Source organism: Magnolia sinica, chromosome 9, assembly GCF_029962835.1.
Source record: "Magnolia sinica isolate HGM2019 chromosome 9, MsV1, whole genome shotgun sequence".
NCBI lineage: Eukaryota > Viridiplantae > Streptophyta > Magnoliopsida > Magnoliales > Magnoliaceae > Magnolia > Magnolia sinica.
Genome location: NC_080581.1, coordinates 28,957,422 through 28,980,083, shown reverse-complemented (window position 1 = coordinate 28,980,083; position 22,662 = coordinate 28,957,422). Strand labels below are relative to the sequence as shown.

The following is a 22,662-nucleotide window of genomic DNA, read 5'->3' as shown; positions in this document are numbered from 1 at the left end:
ACTTACTGAGCAAGAGTTGCGTACTCAGCATTTTACTTATTCATTCATTCATTCACTATCCACTTGGTTTAGTGGTACGCAACTAATTTGTTATTTGTACCTTTGCAATGGCCAAGATTTCGGTTGGAGTGCGCGACCAACCTAAGATTAGGAGTTTACTACATTGAGTCTAGCTATCCAAATTTAGGTATGAGACTGGTTTGGATAGAAGCCCCTTGTGATGTACTCCATAGCTTGTGATACCATGTACTATCATCCTGACTTCACATTCTAGCTTGGTCATTTCTTTCGCACCGCATGTTGCATTGCATCCCCCGCATATGGCATTTGGATTACCACGACCCCGTGTTGCATAACCGATCTGCATTGTATACTCTGATATTGTATGACTCATGGACTTGTCAGCATTTCTATTTTTTTTATATTGTATGACTCATGGACTTGTCAACATTTCTGTTTATTTTGATATTATATGACTCATGGACTTGTCAGCATTTTTTCTTATTCTGATATTGTATGACTCACGGACTCGTTAGTATTTCTGTTTACTTTAATATCATATGATTCATGGACTTGCCAATATTTTCGATACTGTACGCTTTATGGACTTGTATTGTATACTTGGCACTTACGTTGCGCACACACGTACACCACCCTCTAAGCTTTCTATAAGCTTATGTACGATAGATGCGTGTAGGTGACGTTAGGACGCAGTCGATGCTGAGGCAGGAGCATGCGGTAGAGCTTCTGGAGTTTTGGATACCTATCTTGTATTTCCCTTCTGCATTGTACTCAAAGCTTTTGATTATAGTGGATATGTGGTGAGGTTGTTGTTTGTATCTGGGTTATGCTTATGGTTATGCTCCGTAAAAAAAAATTGTTGAAAATCATCCTTATAGGACCCCAAGGTCGGAATTTGGCATACGAGTATCGAAAGCCGATAATGGGGTACTACGGATGCTGTCGGCGCCGGATTCGGCGATCAGGAATGTTGTGAGCCCGGTTTTCGAGTTTGGGGTGTGACATTGGCTCGACCAGTCCAGGGTTTTTCTCGACTAGTCCAAAATTTAATTCAAATTTTCGAATAATTCTATTAGGTCCTCGACTAGTCGAGCACTCTGCTCGACCGGTCGTGGAGACTAGCTCAACCAGTCGAGCAGGGCTCGACTCAAAGTCCAGCAACCATTTTTAGCCCCACTCAACCAGTCGAGCAAGCCACTCGACCAGTTAAGAGTCAGTTTTATCCAATCACGCCAAAATTTTTGAAATTTGGTTAATGCTAGGACTACTCAAGGCAGACCTTAGACTAGTCGAGGGAACCAAATTTAAGCCTATAAATATATGACTTTTCTAAGCTTTTTTCATTGATTCCAAGCTAATTCAAGCCTCCTCTCTGAGAAACAAGTTCTTATGATTGTGAAGCTATTATACGGTAATTTAAGATTATGTATATAGCTTTTTGATTTTTAATTTCTTGATCTCTTGCTATTCAATCTTATTTTATAAAAGGGAATTTTGTTTTACCCTTTTGAGATCCAAGAAATTGTTACAAAGTAGCCCATGGTTGGATTTAATTTAAAATTCATTTAGACCTAGAACCCTTTCATTTGTGAGATTGAACATTGAACATCTACGTCTTCAAAAAAGCGATTCTACCAAGCTACATCGAAGAAGAAACTTCAGATGAGTATTATTATTCAATTTACTATTTTTGGTTTGTGAGATAGCCAGAAAATCTCTTTTGTGGTTTTGACTAAGATAGAAAATTTCAGCGTGGGGTTTTTAATTGTGGTAGACCATTGAAAACGCAATTGTATAGGTTTTAAGGTGAACCTTAGAAAACCTACTTTCATAGTGAAAGCCAATATCACATGGGTTGTGGATATTGGGAGTGGAGTAGGTATGTCTGTTTGAGAACAGTTGGTGTACACACCGAAACACTATAATTCTCGAAGTTTGGATGATGATGTATGTGATGTAGTGAATGCTTGTATTTATTTTCATGTACTTGTGGTGAATGTTGTAATAGCTAGATTTGTTTCATTTGCCTTTTGTAATAGTTCGAGTTTTTGATCCTTTTTTAGTTGAAGAAATCAGGTTGTCCTACCATAAACCTAGGTTTTTGGAGTGAGGTTGTCTTATGAACAAAGTTTGTATCAACCTCTCAAGACTAGTGCATTTGAGATTGTTATTTATTTCAGCTATCAATGCCCTGTCTCCATCTCTTTGAAAAGTATGAACATTCATCACCCTAGTCGGTTTAATCTTTTGGGAATAGTCCGCTTAACTCTAAGAATCCTGAGAAAATATGGTATATCCCCTGCAACAATTGATGCCATCCAAATGTTTTCCCTGCTTTGGATGGAAAGTGGTCCAAATCAAACTTTGATGGTGCCGTTTGATTAGTGTTGGAAATTAAAGTTTGATAATAGGAATTGTTTAATAGATATTAGGCATTAAAATATGTTGGATCAAATTTTGCACCATCATATCTACCCCAAAAATCTTAAAATACCCTCCCCATGGTAGGAAGTTAAGAAGAATTTCTTAATCACCACCGAATGCTACGGGATCCACACCTCTCAAAAGGTCAACCAAAGATTTCAATATTACATCAATGATTACACCAATCCAGAGCATGAGCCATGAATGAGCTCAAAACATCCCAAGCATTTCAAGCCATGCAACAAAGAAGGGGTCTAGTTCCAGGGCTCAATGATAGACATGCCTCTATTTCAACAATGAGAGACCAGGGATCAAGTGCACATGTGGTGTGAGTGGGTGCGTGAGTGTGTGGGGTGTGGGTGGCCAAGTCTCATCATTCCATGGATTTAACACTAATTTCAAGATCTTGACAAGAAAAACATTCAACAAATTCATTTCATTAAAAAATTTCAATTTAATTGATAAGCCTTGGATTGTACAATTAGATAGCCTCATTAATATCCTAGGGGCCTGTAAGGACGGAAGGTAAACTATGAAAATACAAAGAAAGCATAAAAGGCATGACATAAGTGAGAGGTAGACACTCTGTCATGCCCCAAACTCGAAAATCGGATTCACAGGAATCCCGATCGCCGAATCCGGTGCCGACAGCCTCCGTAGTAACCCATTCTCGGCTCCCATCATACAATACCGGAAATACTGGTAATCTATAAATCATACATAATCAGAATAAGCAGAAATACTGACAATATCATGAATTATCAGAGTAAGCAGAAATACTGACAAGATCATGAATTATCAGAGTAAGCAGAAATACTGACAAGATCATAAATCATACGATAATAGAGTACATGGAAATACGGATGAGTCCATGGGTCAATCAATATTAGAATACATAATATAAAACAACTATGCAAATGAGGAGTCATAAAGAGCCAAATATCAGATGCCGAGGATGCGATGCAATATGCAATTCCTAATGAGTTCACGAATAGCATCAGCCGTATCTAGACCATATAAATGCAGAAACACAGTAACCCAAAATGCCATATGTCGCGGATGTAATACAATATGCAGTGAGAATGGAATGACCATGCTAGAGTGTGAAACCAGGATGATAGTACGTAGTATCGCAAGCTATGGGGTCCATCACAAGGGACTTATATCCAAACCAGTCTCATACCTAAATTTGGATAGTCAGACCTAATGTGGTAAACTCTTGATCTCAGGTTAGTCACACGCCCAATCGAAATCCCAGCCATGCGAAGGTACACATAAAAAATAGTTGCGCACCACCAGCCCGAGTGGATAGTGAATGAATGAATGAATGAGTATGCAATTCCTGCTCAATAAGTCCACATATCAGTACGATTCCTCTCTCGAAAATCACCGGGGTCTATTACACTCTAAACCAGATTGCCGCCCCATTGCGCGCAACAAGGTGAGTGGAAGAGACCTCACTATCCGCCTACCAATATCAGGCCTAGCTCATCGATAGCGGACCCATTCCTCGAGCTGGTCAGACTCAGCCTAGCATTGCCCCCTCCTCTCGGGCAGGTAAGGCCGCACCCCCTTCTAACCGACCACGACACAATGGGAGACGCGGCCTAATGGTATACGACCCTCATGCGCTCATGCATCCACTCGGTCTAGACGTTGAAGCAACATCTGGAACCAAGAGGGTTTAGGGACTTTCACCCAGGGATATCTATAGCACCCCATGTAGAACAGATTTTCGGTGTCCCATCTGGACATCCACGAAATACCCGTGGAGGCTACGACCCTAATGTCACTGGGGCGTACAGTAATCACAACACATAATGTAAGATGCATGAGTCATACATCCAGTCATGCATCAATCCTACGCATACCGTGTACTCATTTGAGACAATCTCCTCCTATCAGGGAGTCTCATAACAACATGCCCAATGTCATATGCAATGGTTAACCACATCTCATAACAAACATGCAAATGATGCGTATAGGCATATATCGTGATGCTATGCTGTCACATATTCATAATCTGTATCAATAACTGTCACCGACAATCGGCCTCGACAATGTGGACATTTAACCAACATTACCCTCAAGGAGTGGCCCACATAGAACCTCACATATAGTGGACCTATAGCCTCACAAAGGGCCTGATATACAACACCATGGGCCTCACTCAAGAGCTTAATACACAATACAATGGGCCTTCACATGGGCCCAATATACATCACAATGGGCCTCAACTACGAGTCGCATATAAACCATATATGTCTCGATAATCGGCCTCGATCGCTAATCGGCAATCGGTCAAGATAAACGGTCTCGATCGCTAATCTACAATCGGTCAAGATAAACGGCCGGGATTGCTAATCAGCAATCGGTCAAGATAAACGGCCTTGATCGCTAATCGGCAATCTGTTAAGATAAACGGCCTCGATCGCTAATCGGCAATCGGTCAAGATAAACGGTCTCAATCGCTAATCTGCAATCGGTCAAGATAAACGGCCGCGATCGCTAATCGGCAATCGGTCAAGATAAACGGCCTCGATCGCTAATCGGCAATCGATCAAGATAAACGGCCTCGATCGCTAATCTGTAATCGAAATCGGCAATCGGTCATGATAAACGACCTCGATCGCTAATCAACAATCTGTCAAGATATATGGCCTTGATTGCTAATCGGCAATCTGTCAAGATAAACGGCCTCGATCGCTAATCAGCAATCGGAATCGGCAATCGTTCATGATAAACGGCCTCGATCACTAATCGGCAATCGGTCATGATAAACGGCCTCGATCGCTAATCAGCAATCGGTCAAGATATACGGCCTCGATTGCTAATCGGCAATCTATCATGATAAACGACCTCGATCGCTAATCAGCAATCGGTCAAGATATACGACCTCGATTGTTAATCGACAATCTGTCAAGTCAATCGAAATCAGCAATCGGTCAAGATAAACGGCCTTGATCGCTAATCAGCAATCGACCACGACAATCGGGATCGATCGATAATCAGAATTGGCAAATCGGTCACAATAATCGGAGTTGGTAATCGATCACGACAATCGGAATCGATCGATACTTAGAATCGACAAATCGGTCACGATAATCGGTGAGAATGGGCCTAACAAGGCCTAAGGGAAGGTTGCAATGTGGACATCCAACCATCATTGCCCATCAATGTGGACATTAAACCATCATTGCTTCCATGGCATGGCCCGCCATAATCATCAGTACATACATCTTGGAGTAATCTCACATCGCAATGAACCTCTTATTCGTCACATTCGACCCCAAATAAAGGCCCCACATGCGTCTCATTAGGCCTCACTCGTGGCCTTTATATCCATCACATTGGGCTTCAACCCATGAGCCATCAAATACATTAAGTGGATCGCATCCACGGGCCGCACCAATAGGCCTATATATATGTATATATATATATATATATATATATATATATAAATTAAGGTAGGCCTTAACAACGGGCCTTATACATATCAAGGTGGACCTCAACAAATGGCCTCATATACATCACATCGGGTCTCGAATGCACATCAGGTGGGCCTCGCACCTGGGCCTCAAATATATCTCAATGGGCCTCCTATGTCGAGCGAACCACATCACATATGCCGCATTACGTGGGCCGCACCAATGGGCTTCATGTATATCAAATGGGCCACACTGATGGGCCTCATTTGGGCCCAACCTTATGTATATTTGAGATCCGACCTATTCATAAGTTAACATAGAGATAAATGAAGTAAAAAAGAATATCAGCTTATTTAGAAACCACTACGGCCCTAGAAGTTTGAACGGTGGATGTCACTATCTACTATTTAAATGGCGGGGTCCACTTGAACTCTAGATATGATTCACACTACCTTCCCATGCTATAAAATGATCTCACAAACGGTTGGATGACATGGATACAACGCTTGTATCATGGTGGGCCCCACCGTTCAAATAGGGGAGGATGTAGATAAAGCCTATACATAGGGAGTGGGCCCCACCATCAGATGAACAACGTGCGCAAAACACATACACCATGCGGGCCTCCACATGCAGCCCGCTGCCCATTGTAAGGCAGAGGTGGGTCCCACCTAGGGCCCACCCTCATGCATTATATAAAGAATATAATATATATATATATATATATATATATATATATATATATATATATAATGTATAGCTGTAACTGTACAGCTTGGTTGCATTAAAATAAAAGGAGCAGGGGTGGGTCCCACGTAGGGCCCACCTTTCTCAGATAATATAATATTATAAATTTATAATATAATATATAATATATTATTTATACTATATGAGGCGTCCTTAGTAGTGGGACCCACAGAATTGGCTGCCGCCAGATGGCAGTGGGCCCCACGATTAAAACAGATGTACGGTATTTGCCAAAACACATACATCATGTGGGGCCTACATCCCACTGACGTTACAGGGGGGAGAGAGAGAGAGAGCAGCATGTGGCTATTTGTACTAACAGCATGGCTATATTTTAATTTCTTTTTCTTTCTGAAACAAACAGAGGTGGGTCCCACGTAAGGCCCACCATAGTAGCATATTTCTAATATATTATATATATCATATATAATATAATATAAAATATAATAAAATATATATATTATATATCAAACGTCCAGGCCGTCTAAGGCCTAGACAGTACATACATCACGATGCTGCCCCACACGTGAGGTGGGTCCCACCGTCCAAGAATGGTGGATGGTCCGGATTAAACACATGCAACATGGTGTGGCTCAATAGAGTGGATGGACGGTGTAGGTGGGTCCCATGGACCCCACCGTCAATCACACTACACCGTTAGCCACTCCCTACAAGGGAGTACAAGACCTCAGTGTTGCAACGAGGTACCTCCATTCAGTCTACCAGTTAAGCTATAGGCTGGGTGTGTCAGGGAGGGCCCCACACGAACGTGGGCCCCACCGTCCAGAAATGGTGGACGGTTTGGATTAAACACATACAGTATGGTGTGGCCCACCAAAATGGATGGATGATGTGGGTGGGTCCCATGGACCCCACCGTCACTCCACACCCATGTCAGTACACACTCATGTCAGCACACACTCCATGCTAGCCACCTCCACAGGGATCAAAACCAAGACCCCCTGTGTTGAAACGAGGTATCTTTCACTTGGCCTGCCACCTGAGCTATGGAGCTAGGTGGGCCCATGTCAGATCACACTTCACTGACAGCCACACCCCACTCTAGCCACATCAAGGTGGGCCCCCTATGGATGGTTGGGATGGCATAAAAAAAATATCATGGTGTGTCCCACATAGATGGGGTCCACCGGTAGATGGCATGGATGATAAACATATATTAGGTGGGCAATAATCATAGAAAGAGAGAGAGGAGGGAGACATCAGCAATATCGGAGGGGCCCTGCCACTATGGACCCATCTTGAATATAAGCATACATCAAGGTGGGTCCCACATATGTGGACCATTAAATAAAATAAAAAAGATAAAAGACAACATCCACGATTACCCACTGGCTTCTTCTTGCACCTTAAGCCTCCTTAGCTCCTTAGCTTTGGTTTCAACGGAGGAGATGAGGTTTGGATGGTTGAGATGGGAGATGAAAGGGTAGGAAAGGTGGGCCACATTTGTTGCTTGGGAGAGATTAGATAGGCTTGGACGTATGATGCTTGGTTGCTTGGAATGAGTTTGAAGAATAAAAAAGAGAGAGAGGGTTATAAAGAGAGAGGGATGGGTGATGGATGTGGTGGTGATGGGTGTGTAAGAGCTTTTTGACTTTAGGAGTAAATGTTGTAAGAAAAGCATGGGTTTGTAAGAAACTTTTTGACTTTGGGGATTGCTTGGGGATGGGTGAGAGGTGATGTGTACTTGACATGTACTTGACATGATAGGATTGATTGATTGATTGATTAAGGTGACATCTCGTAGAGAGTCTCTCAGAATTCGCACGCGGGGCGTTTTCCTTGCACCGAACGCTGGCCCACATCTCCTGGCCAGAGTATCGCCTCGGCGCGCGAGACGTGACATCGGAATCGCGACGACGGCGCGGTCGCTAAGGTACAAGTCTCGATTTGAGTCAACTCGGGAATACGGAATACGACTCGGTATCGCGCACAACTGCCGATAAAAGATCGCGGGTCACCAGAATTCTACCGGAAGGACCGCGGAAGCCTACGGGACGGTACGGGCTTGGATACGGGTCTTACACACTCATCGCACTAGGGGATGAAAACTGTTTGTAACTTTTTGTGTAAATAAAAGTCTTTGGAAACACTTTTTCTTCGCATTTGCAACCGTTTGTATTATAATCCCATGTAGGGAAACGTTTTTCACTTTTTCACTCTATTATTATTTAACACCTCATGTCATAGGCAAACTATTTCCCTCCATTGAACTTTTCAAGAAAAAAATCTCTTATTGCCACGAAAGCAAATGCAAAGATGTTTGGTTGAACATCTTAAGACCTTTGGAGTCTTTCTACACATAATCGTAAAGAATAGAGAGTTATCGAGATTTTATTGATTCTAACAACACTCCAGTCATGTGATTTTTGTCAAAGTTTCTATTTTGTATCTACATTGTTATGGTGTGATAAAGAGCCGGTTTACTCCAATAGGAAGTAGCAGATGCTACGGAAAAGTATTTGTATCTAAATTATGATGCGATTCATATAAAAGTTATTTTTCAACACACATTTTCTAATTTTTACCCTATTGCTAAAGTCCTACGAATATTCTAAATTTTTTTTACAAGTTATTACAAGGTTATATTTGTGACCCATGACAAATTACAAGGTGTCTAAACTTGCAATTCCTTGAATCTAATCAGATTTTTCCAACCTAATGCCGATATTCCAATAGAAGGATATTATTTCTAATAAAAAGGATGTTTAAAATGTTCATATGTCAGATTTAAGAGAACATTATTTGAATGTCTAGTCGGGAGGTGTTCTCATCCAATATACATTATGATAGCCATTTATTTTCCCACGACACCTAAATTCTATTTTTAAGTTCCATGATTATTCTAGTAATTTTCAAGGGAGCTTAAAATTTAGATTTCTAGATTCATAAAACTATATTGCTAATAGAAATTAAACTTAGTTCAAGTCTCTAATTTCATCAATGTAACTTTGGAGTATTTGAATTATATAAGTTCTATTTTCCCCAAGGCCAGATTTATCTAAACACCGATTTAATACCATCTTGTAACACCCCAGTTTTCATAACCCGAGTATAATACTTGTTTTCCGAAATTATGAGTGTTAACCTTAAAATTTAAAGTCTAAATTTAAACGATCTTCTCAATATTCATTGTTAGCAACAATTATTAGTAGAGTAAATTGTGCATTGAGTTAAAGTTTTTCATTCCGAACAAAAATCCAAATGTAGTGCCTATACAAAAATTATACAACCCAAATATCAAAAGTACCCTAATCTGAAATAGAAATTTATCAACTAATGATGAAGCTCAATATGCTTCAATGGGATCTCATCTAGCTCCTCAACTACTTGATCCCTTTTAGCAACTAGGTGAACATCGTCGGCTCACTCTAACCTGCATCAACTGATATGTTTTGATAGCATCAATGGCTATTGTAGTGAAGAATACCCTCTAAGATTACACACATAATATTCATAATTCAGAATAGTTCGCAAGACATAGAAAAAGATATATTAAACAATGAAATTCTAACTCATGATCATATACACAAAGAATATAGCCAACCAACATAATTACTCTATTAAAAATATGTAAAAGGAACCACAATATGAATGGACATATCAAAATAATCAGATAATCAATGTGATCTTCTACTTCACCCGGAAATCACATTATATGTGAACTCTACAAGATGACTAGAAAATCAACAAGTGAACTTCCACTTCACTCAAAAATCATATATAACTCCGCAAGATGACTAGAAAATCAACAAGTAAACTTCAATTTCACTTAAAAATAACAATAAAAGTGAATTTTGCAAGGTGAATAGAAAATCAACACGTGAACTCCGACGTCACTCAAAAATTATAACGAACTCCGCATAAAATAAACCATCAAGCTGCAAAATGGCAAATATTCCATCAAAACCACATAAGGTAAATAGTTCATCTAAAGTTGCAATAAAATTGGATTATTCCCAAAAGCCACATAGGCCCAAATGATCTCGAAGATGGAAAGTCCACAACAATTTTCATTTAATCCATTACAAAAAAAAATAAAAAATGTCCACTAGTTCAAGGACCTCCGAAATATCATCAAGTAATCAGAAGTGGCAAACATATAATTAATTAACCTAATTTTAACTTGAGATAACATGTGATAATCAAATCACTTATTCTTATAAAATTAAAGAGGCATGTCCATTATTCAATTTAAGAGTTAATTGCATAAAAGATTAGCATATTCGTGTACTGAGACAAATAGATTAACCAAGTAACTCAATAGGTTCTAATTATAAGTAATTAAAACATCATCTATAATAAGATTAACGAATTTAAGTGATAAGTTTGGGGGGGGGGGGGGGGTTCACTTTGGGATGCAAGTGTACTTTGGGATGCAGATACACTTGCTTGGCTTACAATGCACAAAAGATATGCTCCACTGGGAATCCAAATATCCACACCTGAGTCAACATAAACCAACTCAGCTATATCATAAACTAAATTGGCTCAACCTGGTTTCGAACGAACTCCATCTGAATAGTGAAATTTGGCACACTCTAGAAGAGAGTGCGTTAGTTAGGAGTAGGCACATATCCAAACTACTTTATATTTTATGCAATGGGTTACATAATTTAAATTTTTATCTGTTATGTTTTATTGAACAATATACTTGATTTATTTACTACAACAAACATGTTTGACAGAATGCCTAAATGATGCTTTCACTAAGTAGACTTTGTTTTTGCAGTTTTTCTTGTTTGTATTCCTTTATATAAGTATTTAAAAGTAAGTGCATGTTGATTATTTAGTTAAATTTTAAAAATTCCTATTCACCCCCTCTAGGACATTAGCCATATCTTAAAGCTTTTCTTGTAACAATAAAACTGCAATTTCAAGATTGAACCCCATTGTTACGCCTTCTTGGGATACTTCTTCAATGCTCTCTTGTTCTTAAATTAACTTCTCACTTGTTCCCACGATCGTTGATGTGGATGCTTCAGCTTCTATGATCAATCACCTTATATTTGATGCTTTAATGAGGTGACCAAAATAATGGGAGAAAGTGAAATCTCCTACAACTGAATAGATAGCTGTTATCCAATGTAGATTCACCTAGATGGGTGTTCTAAAGGTTAATAGACTAAGGATTTTCCTATGAAATTGTGTCTATTCACTAGAAAATGGTGGAGATCAAGTGCATCTCATAATGGAGGTTGGAATCCTCATTAAAGTGGTAAATCTCAATGAACATGACTTGAATCTCTTAGGTTTAGAGGCTTAAAAGTGGATTTAAGAGTGGGGAATCACCTAAGCTCTAGTGACATTAAAAAAAAAATCATAAAAAATTCCAAGGTCGAAATGCCCTTTATAAAGAAGTTGAGTTCTAATGACTATAAACAAGCATAAAATGACACATTCGATCGATCGATCGATGTGTCGAGCGGTCAAACATAGTTTCACTTTGGCTAGAAATGTTACTGGATTAATTTTTTTGGCCATTCTCGATCAATCGTTTGAGGATTCGCTCAATCGATTGATTGATTGAGGATTCGCTCGATTGATCGAGGATCAATCGAAATCACTCATAGTTCTGCTGTCATTGGGATTACAATTTACAACAGCTCTAAATCTCTATAGCCTATCTAAGCATGTCTAAATAAGGATCCTAAGGCCAAGATATAATCAAATAAAGATTACCTGTTAAGGAATAGATCACCTGGAGTTTAAGGTTGTTTTGAGTCTATTTGGGTCTAAGGTTAGGTGTTCACTCCCCAAGTATAGGGTTGTGATGTAGTAATAAACTTGGTAAGACCGAGGTCAAATCCAGAGGGACTGAAACTTGTACGTGATTTGGAACTAACTAGATCTAGAACTAGCAAAAGATGTAATCTCAATCAAATAGAATTTTACAAATAATTGTGAAATAAATTATCTAAAACTAAAGAGAAATCAGAGGTAAGAAAACTATGGATTCAGAGGATCCACTTGTAGAGATTAGGGAGATCTTATGCCTGCATCAAGAATTATGGAATTTAAGTTGAACTTACTTGATCTGGTTTTCAAGAGATGAAAGGTATATAAATTAGAATGGATTCCATCATCTAACCATGCCCAGGAGACAAAGCAAACAATAGGATTAAACTAATTACCAACCAATCAACAGTGCATGAAAGTTAGGAAGGGTACCATTATCCAACCATGCCCAGGAGACGATGGTGAACAACAGGGCTTCCTGACGTCATAAACATCAAAAAGGAAAAAAAGAAATATTCAAAGCCATTGCAGACCCATTATAATTTCAGTCATAACACACCATTAAAGATTAAGAAAAACATTCCTTTAATAATCAACACAAATCAAATTCAGTTCATGAATTTAAATTAAAAGCATGAAATAGTATCTCCCATGAAATCGCTACAGGCTTCACCTCTTAGCCCTAGCTAAGAGGGTTAGCCACACACAGGCATGATGCGGTTGGATTCCTTAAACAAAGTAAAATAAAAAATACCAAACTCAAAACTTCTCTTTCTCTTGTGCAATTGTCCCAGCCAAACCGATCCCTCCTCCAAGCTCACGTGCCGCCACCTCCCTGCCTCAATTCTCCTCCTCCTCTTTTGCTCTGATTTTCTCTTTATAGCCATGAAGAAACGAACGCTGGATCGGTGAGAACATCGTCCGCAGCTTCTTTCGCAGCGTATAAGAGATGCCGCAACACATCTAGGTGAAATCTTTAATGAACTGATCCTCCAAGAGTGAGATCTGAGCAGTTCAGGCTCCTTGGCAATGATCGGCCACCCTGGGAGACTGATTTGGATAGCTAGGATCGACGGTCCGATCCTAGCCGAGCTCGCAGATAATCCCGGATCGTCTAGATCCTTTTTCGGATGCGCGGTCCTGCGTAAATCAGCTTCCGCTGATTCTCGGTGGACCCTATTCTTGATGCCAAAGGAGAAATCCACACTGTTAACCAAAATCCTCTTGAGATTTCAATTAGAATGGTATATTTTTTGCTGTCAGTTGATTTGGCCCACGGGATCTTTCTTTCTTCCGTCCGTTGTCTTTCAAAGGGTTGGAAATCACCTTAGTGTCTTCTTTTGGAATTCTTCCGCCTAGGCGGTGATCCGTAGGTCCCTTCAAGCCTGATGGACGGTCCGGATTATCTGGATCATGCACCATGGTGGCCCACTAATTTCTTCCGCAGGCTCTGTTGCGTAACAGAGGTGCGCACGTCACGCTGTGATGTGCGGTGTCCCACTGAGTGTCGTCAGGAAGAAAATCCACACCGTCCATTGAAATGCCCTTGAAAAACCGTTTGGAAACGGTTTGTGTGGCTTGGATTAGGTGTGGTCCACTGATCTTTCTGCTCCACCGTCCATCCTGTATTTAATGACTAGGAACGTGAAGAAGCTTGCATGATGTCAAAAGGAAATCTAGGCGTGGGTTAAACCCCCATTCCGGATGCAATGGATGGTTCAGATCTAGCAAAGGGGTGGTGGGTGGGGCCCACTAGCCAAAAACGGCCAGCCTGTGTCCGTCCGCTGGACGCTGGTGTAGAAAGAAGACAGGTCAACCATCTGTGGACTGCTTCGGTCGTATGGTGCGGCGTGCGCGCGTGTACCCTATATACATGTGCTATACATGTGGGGTCATCTGTGATGTACATGTGGAATCCGTTTCGTCCATTCCCTTCCTCATCCTATTTAACACGTTGAGAACAAAATTGAAGCATTTCCAGATACCAGGCCGGTCCCAAATCACTGATGATGGGCTGATCTATCCGTTGGGCCACTTTTAGAGGGATCCAATGGATGAAATTTTACGTGTACGGTTAATTTATGGCCCTCAGGCCATGTATGAAGTTTTGAACCGAACAGATGATGGAAACCCAGTGATCTTGCATTCTGACTGACTTTCAGGCCGCTTGAGCTTCAGTTTCTCAATTTTCGCGGACCCCTGGTATATAATTCTGTCAATCTTGGTCTCTTAGAGTCCGTCCCTTGCCTTGGTGATTCTGGAGCATCAAATCTATGCATTTACCACCCTTTTTTCAGTCCAGACTCTTAAACACACCCTGCATTACAAACACGATTAATTCAGGCCGTTAAGCAATATCATAATCGTAAATCCATGCAATCAATGGGTCCTAATATGCAATATTTGACCCTCAACATTAGGATCACCAAGGCACCCATGATTTACCTGTTCTTCAGTCCTTGAGATTTCATGTCCTCTTGTATCTTCGATCTTTAGTTTCCAAGGGCTCGACCGACTTACCGACACACGAACACATGTGATTGACTAAAAAGTGCACCAATAAGAAGGTGCTAAGATAGTTAGCATGCCACTTTGAGTTATCAACAAGGTTATGTCGAAGTATAGAGAAGGAGATTTCAGATATGTCATGGGTATCATATGCAAGTATAGTGGGGAGTCTCATGTATGTAATGGTTTGCACAAGGCCAAATATTTTACGAAAGTTAGTGCGGTCAATAGATATTGACGAATGTAGGAAATGAGCATTGGAATGTCATTAAGTAGATTCTAAGGTATCTCAAGTGCACAATCGACACTAGAATCATGTTCGGAGGACATGGAACTTCAGGCGGAGTTTTAGACTATGTGGATTCAGATTATACAAGTGATCTAGACAACAGGAGGTTCATTACGGGATATATTTTCACAATAGCAGGCTGACCGGTATGTTAGAGACCTACGTTATAGTCTATAATAGAGTTCTCTACAACCAATGCATAATATATAGTTGCAACAGAGGCATTAAAGGAGGCACTATGGTTGAAAGGTCTGATAGGAGAACTCAGGTTGAAGCAAGAGGTGATTCGTTTACATTGCGATAGTCAGAGTTCTATCTATCTTGCGATGAATTAGGTGTATTACGCGAGAACCAAGCACATTAACGTGATGTTTCATAAGATACAGGAACTCATTACTTCCAAATAGGTTTTGTTTCAAAAGATCCACATGGACAAAGATGCTACTGATATGTTGACTAAGCCGATGACTAGAGGGAGTTCAAGCATTGCTTATGCTTGAACAATCTCTTCATCCATTATTAAGATTGTGCACTATTGCACAGGGGGTAAATGGATATGCATTCTAGGTGGAGAATGCTAGGAGCAGTCTATGCTCAAGGTGGAGGTTGTAAGGGAGATCTTTAAGGTGACTTATCATAATGCAAGTCAATGTGGAGATTATTGTGTGGGATGCCTTGGATTCTGCTGATCTGCTGGTGTAAAGAAGCCCTATCTAAGTTCGACCGGTGTCTTTTCGATTCAACCAAATTAGGAAAGGTTTCTTAGTTTTCTCACTATGAAGATTTACACATTTTCATTTCGACCAAAATATGTGAGTTGGTTTATTTTGATTTGACAGAAGGTCTCATTCGGTCCGACTGACAGGTTACACAAATTAGTACAAATCATGGTATTTAAGTCCATTTTTTATTAGGGCTTAGATTATACGAGTACTTTTTCTCTAACGGCAAGAGTTCTGTGAGGTGAGTCAATTTTCTACACTTGTAAGGGCATGAGAAGGAATTTTTTTAAGGGGCCAAAGTTTTTCTAGGTGCGCATTATAAGGGTAGACTGGGTTTCTGCTGTAATCAAAGAAGATGAGTGGTGTAAACTCTAATGATTTTAATTATAGAGGATTTCTATCTTTTTATGCCGTAGTTGTTTCCCACAAGGATTATCTACATCAATTATTTTATGCTTTATGTGATTATTTTATTGGTTATTGTTTATTTGATTGTTTTATCTTTATTAAACATGCTTCCACAAACTGTATAAATTAACTATGGTATTAGATTCAAATTTCTAATACCTAAGGTTGATCTGAATTTATTGTGGATGGGATTAGATTATAATGGTGTGAGATAAGTGTCGAAACTCCAATAGGGAGTCCTATGATTTTCTAACTTATAAGCATTATTCTACGATATTTAACAGACCTTAGATTGTAACCCTCATTTACCTAGTGGTGACTTTAAGTTATATGCATTATCTCATCTAAGTAAAATCGCACCTTAATCACATAAAAGTTAAAGGAGAGTAAGAAAAGGCTGAGTAAGTGAGGATACCATGCTCGCATGAAAGCACTCATTAACTAATAATAAGTTGGTAGTCCAACATCTAAACTAATTCCTTACTATTGAAACATCAATTTTAAAACTTTCGCATAAAATATATTAACAATTAAATATCTTAGTAACCCAATATTCTTCTTATTATAATATGATGATAGCCTTTTCATATTAAATTCATTGTCTAGTATAATATAAAATAAAGAAAAAGAAACACATCTTCTCATATATCCAATATGAATATAAGTACACTCTTAACCCAAGACGAAATATATCCAGAGCTTGTTTAGAAACATATTCAACAAAGTAACTTTGTTTGAAAATATTTCTCAACATGACTACCAATAATAACTTAGTAATGATTGAGGTAAGATAAACCTCCATCTAACATTTGTGACCTAACTTGTATGTCTCTATGAATCCTGACCCCGAGATATTGGTTCTTAATTGCATGCATTTCTGAAGTCATATCTTTCATGCACATTCGTTCTCTTGGAGACTCTGAAGAGCACAACACACTGATTCTGACAATTAAAATCAAGCATTCATACATTCTATTTCTTGTATTGATATGATTTTCATTGCCCTTAGTAACTTCACTGTCTTCTATAAGCAGTTGTGGCACAACAATGTCCATTACTCGTTCAGGCAAAGCCAACTTAGCGAAATGATGAAGGCTTAGATTGTCCTTAAACATGCCATCAGTTGGCCCCTTTCCAGTGATCATCTCCAATAGAAGGATTCCATAGCTGTAAACATCTTCTTGTGTAGATGCTTTACTGCCCATCACATATTCTGTAATTTATACATCACTTATTAGAATGTAAGTGACCATTTGGATACAAATAATATCAAAGGTTAAATTTAGCGAGATGGGGAATATTTTATTTAAACAAGTAATTAGCATTTTTGCTATTCTAAGGATCTAAATTTCTAACATCAATTGGTGTGCTATGAACTTTTAAGTGCTTACAAAGATGTTCAAAATTGATCAAGACTATATTACTAAAGTGAAAGAACTCAACATGTCAATCATCAACTGAACAAAAGACTTATTGTTATGATTTTTGTGTAACACATATCTTAACTAAAGACATTATAAGAAAATAATTCTTTATATCTTGCTATGGTGTGATTAATGTGGGGTGCAAGTGAGTACAACTTTGGCTATTTAGATCTTGTTGGGTATATCCTTTAAATCTGAGGTCATTCTTTTAGGATCCAAAACCAGATAAAATCAGGTTCAAGTAAGATTTACTAGTGTTTCACATTCAATGTACAAGAGGTGGCCTACTTGATCACAAGAATGATCAGGGTAGAACCCACATAATGAATAGGCATTAGTCATATGTTGGGGCTTATAAAAACCTAAGCCATTCAACTAGTGAGACCCATTATAAAAATACCATGCCAATACAGTAAAATGTTCCATTAATCAACAACACCTATGAGAAAATTTGGAAGCTTAGAAAAACATGACTACTATTTCATGTTCAAGGTACATATGGTTGATCAACGTACACAGATCTCCCTATTCAACTCGGAAGCATAATCTTATCCCAATGCATATTTGAAATGGTCCCAACTCATGGATGGCTATGATTTTATTGTGTATATGAGGATAACATGTGTACTTTTCTAGTACATCTAAGAACCTAGAGAAGTGATCGCGTGAGTGTGAGATGCTCCAACCACATGTATGCTTTGAATTAGTATATTTGGTATACCTCTTAAAAGTGCCCATATGAGTTGATGAGCCTTACTTTGGCACAAGATTGTCTTCACGCTGGGATTACCTTGTCCCACACACCCAAGTAGATAAGTGTAAAGATATGCAGGGGGCTAGAATACTTTTTTGTCCATACAATTACTAGGGGTATGCTCTCACCCTTTGGGGGTGTGTATAGAGAGAGAACGTTTCACGTCCAATTGGTTGGACCACAAGTTACGCTCTACCCAATGAATAACCTACAACCTCTTAAGTGAATGCGGCATCCCACCAATCTAATAGGTTAGGCCCACCATGAGGATCATTTGCACTGCCAAAATCAGCTTCATCCACCCATAAGGTGGATCACATCTATAAAAAACAATGACCATCCATTGATAAATAGACTTGATCAATTATTTGATGGTTGATTTTTTCACTCGGCAATCCTTGTGATAGGGCCAATCTATTGCACGGATTGGATGCTTGTTTGAAATCCACCTGGATCATAAGGTTTGTCACCTTATTTCACACCAGGGCCAAAAAACATCCCCTTCCATGATTTAGGTAGACCACAAAATTGAAAATAATAAACGGGAAAACACTCACCTTTCAAACTATTTCAAATCATATGGCTCACTTGAATCATGGATGGGTCTGATTTTTGAGCCCCAGGCCTTATTTTTGTGTGCAAGCTAATGGTTGGAGTTGATTTCATATTACCATGGTAGTGGACCGTGTAAAAATTAAGGGTTGTTCTCTCTCCTTAATTTTAGTTTGATGTGGCCCACTTGAATCATAGGTAAGCCTGATTTTTGGCCCTGAATCTTACACGGGATGATGTATCTAATGATCCGAGTGGATTTCACAGTGGTGGGCATCCCTCTCCCCAATTATTTCCCTTGGAATAGCTAACCTAAATCAGAACGAGTCTGATTTTTTGACCTGGGCCTAACATGAGCTAATGTATGTATTGGTTAGAATGGATTTTAGATGCATATATCACAGTGGGCCTACCCAAGCCCACTCTACTTTTCTCACACGTCTAGTCTCCTGGGCAGCGAATAGTCAGACTAGGTGGGTGTGTGTTTGTGTTCATATTCATGGATTCATATACAAGAAAGTATATATGGTAATAGACAAAATTGTTACCTGGAGCAATGTATCCAACAGATCCCTTGATTCCAACCGATCTAGTTTGAGCAACCTCAGGTAAGAACCTGGCTAGCCCGAAATCACCCACACGAGCAATCATGTCATCATCAAGAAGAATATTGCTTGGCTTTAAATCTCGATGAATGATTGGCATTTGGCATTGATTATGCAGATAATCCAGTGCAGAAGCCACATCAATAGCTATGTTTAGCATTTGAGTAAACTTCAAGTTCCTTCCAAGTTGCTCATCACCATCTCTCCGCAACCACTTGTCTAAACTTTCATTGGGCATGTACTCATAAACTAGAGCTTTAAAATCATTGCCCTTAAAATCAATGCTTACACAGCAAGTTAAGATCTTAACAAGATTCCGATGCCTAATGTTTTTCAAGGCTTCGCATTCAGCCATGAAGCTCCTCAGAGCTCCTTGTTGTTGAAGATTGAAGACTTTCACTGCTACCATAGTTCCATGACGATCTAGAGCCCCTTTATATACAGTGCCAAAACTTCCGGTGCCAACCAAATTGGCAGAAGAGAAGCCATCTGTTGCTTTAAAGAGTTCCACATAAGACATGGTGATGAAAGGATCCTCCGCAGAAGGCACATCAACAGGTTTCCTTCTTAACTTTCTTGCCCAATAAAGAGTGGCAATGATACATGATACTAACATAAGGCATAGGACAACAACAACAACTGAGATTTTTACTTTTGATGCAAGAGACTTTCTCCGTTTCTTGGAAGCTTGGCTAGGGCATTGAGGCAAATTTAATTCTGGAATACCCCCACAAAGCTTATTATTTCCGAGCACTGAAACTTGACTGGCATTTCCAAAGACCCCTTGTTTTGGTACTTCACCCTTGAAATTATTAAAGGAAAGATTTAGAGACTCTAGAGCAAGCTTCTCTAGATATTTTGGAATCTCCCCGAAAGGTTGTTGCGTGAAAGATCCAGGGATCGAAGGCCTCTTAGAGTACTAAATGTTGGAGGAATTGATTCTTGAAAGAAGTTTCCATCCAACAAGAGATACTCTAGGCTGAGACAATTGCCTAGCGATCTTGGAATTTCTCCTGACAATTTGTTATTTGAAACACTCAATATCGAGAGAGTTTTCAAGTTACCAACTTCGACTGGCAAACTATCGGTAAAAGAGTTATTTTCAATGTAAAGTTCAATCAAAGATGGAAAGATGAAAAGCTGTTTGGGTAAGCTACTGCTGAACTTATTACTGTCGAGGTATATGAATTGCAGGTTTATGCAATTACCAATAGTTGAAGGTATGCTCCCCGATAGATTGTTTTCATATAAACTGAGTAGAAACAATCGGAAGATGTTGCCCAAGGAAGACGGAATTTGCCGTGATAATTCATTTCCTCCAAACCAAAGCTTTCTTGCCTGGTTAAGTTTCCCAATACCAATGGGAATAGTACCTGTTAAAAAGTTTCGCCCCATATTTAGTTCTGTTAAGCTGACAAGATTCTGAATCCCAGATGGGATGCTTCCGAATATCTTATTATCTGACAAAGTTAGCCAAGTCAGTTGGGTCGAAATATTAGACATGGAGTCAGGCAACATACCGCTGAGATGATTACCGCCTACCTGCAGCCATTGTAAACTACTGCAATTGGTCAAAGAATCGAGAAAAATCAAGTCATGAGATTTTCCAATTCCAAGTTTATTACCCCACAAAAGTAACTTGGACAGACCCTTGAGGCTTCCAAAATTTGTAGGTACAGATCCACTAAAGCTATTGCTATCAAGGTCAATACTTACGAGTCCTGAAGCATTGGATAATGAAATTGGTATGGGTCCTGTGAATTGGTTTGCTCCGGTGGAAAGCCATTGGAGATTAGGAAGAGTGAGGCCTAAGTTAGGAAGGTTTCCGTGCAATCTGTTGTCTCCCACGTCCAAAACCTTAATAGAGGAGAGATTGTATAGCTGGGGTGGAATCCTACCTGACAGTTCATTTTCACTAATGGCAAACACCTCTAAGCTTGCCAACCGACCAAGGTCATCTGGTATGCTGCCATCCAGACTGTTTCTTGTGAGATAAAGAAAAGAGAGAGACGAAAGGTTTGCAAGTGAAAGCGGGATGCTTCCTGTAAGATTGTTCTTACCAAGATACAATTTAGTGAGTTTCGATAGAGAGCCAATCTCAGTTGGAATCCTCCCTGACAACCGATTCCTGGAAAGATAAAGGAATTCGAGTTTCGAAGAGTGGGTCAGATTTGTTGGAATTTCTCCGGTGAGTGTGTTATTGTCCAGAGCGAGAAACCGCAAGCGGAACAACTGGCCCATCTGTTCAGGAATCGGTCCTCTGAAGCTGTTGTTTGCGAGATCGATTCTCTTGAGGAAGGTGAGGTTGCCTATGAAGGGAGAAATGGGGCCCACCAAGTTCTTGTCTGTGAGGATCAAGGCAATGACCCTTTGAGGATGGCGGCGACCACCGCATGTGACTCCTTGCCAGCGACAGAAGTGGAGAGTATGGTTCCATGAGCTCAAGGAATGGAGAGGACCGTCGGTTATCAGATCTTTAAAGTGGAGCAAAGCAAGGTGATCGGTTTCGTTGGAGAAGTGAGCAGCTGATCCGAAGAAGCATGGAACGTGAGCGGAAGAGACAAGGAGAAATGACCAAAATGCCCATAGGGTCATAGGTGGGAGCTCCATGTTAGAATTTGTGAATGAAGGAAAGCAAAAGTGAGGAGACAAATATGGAGTGGATTCTGACCCCTTGATGACCTGAGGAATCTACTGATAAGAAAATGATCAGGTGATTTTGGTGGGTCCCAGTTTACTATTTTTTTTAAGTCTTTAATACTGAATCAGCTCGCTGTCCAAAAGTACGCCATTTCGGTACTACCCCACCATAGCTAGATATGGACGGTTCTATCAGGCGCTCTGTGGAGCCCACCGCTATGTAAATACTTTATCCATACCGTCCATCCATTTTGAAATATTATTTTCGGGATTGAACCCAATAAATATAAAGAATGAAGGCTTAAGTGGACCACACCAAAGGAAGTAATGGGGATTAAAAGCCTACCACTGAAAACTTGTTGGGGGTTACGGAAGTTCTGGAT

At 39.8% G+C, this 22,662-nt stretch overlaps 1 protein-coding gene across 2 annotated transcripts; it reads right to left on the bottom strand.

Annotated features, from left to right (window-relative positions):
- Positions 1–9,835: 9,835 nt before the first annotated feature.
- Positions 9,836–22,268, bottom strand: LOC131254787 (probable LRR receptor-like serine/threonine-protein kinase At3g47570). Of its 2 annotated transcripts, none has more exons than XM_058255504.1 (3): positions 19,583–22,268; positions 17,101–17,517; positions 9,836–10,023 (listed from the first exon to the last, which is right to left on the bottom strand). In XM_058255504.1, the coding sequence occupies exons 1-3, from the start codon at positions 20,253–20,255 to the stop codon at positions 10,010–10,012; spliced, it is 1,104 nt and encodes a 367-aa protein (XP_058111487.1). In that variant the 5' UTR covers positions 20,256–22,268; the 3' UTR covers positions 9,836–10,009. Both variants share the same exon structure in this region; 1 of them encodes a protein (XP_058111487.1).
- Positions 22,269–22,662: the final 394 nt, after the last annotated feature.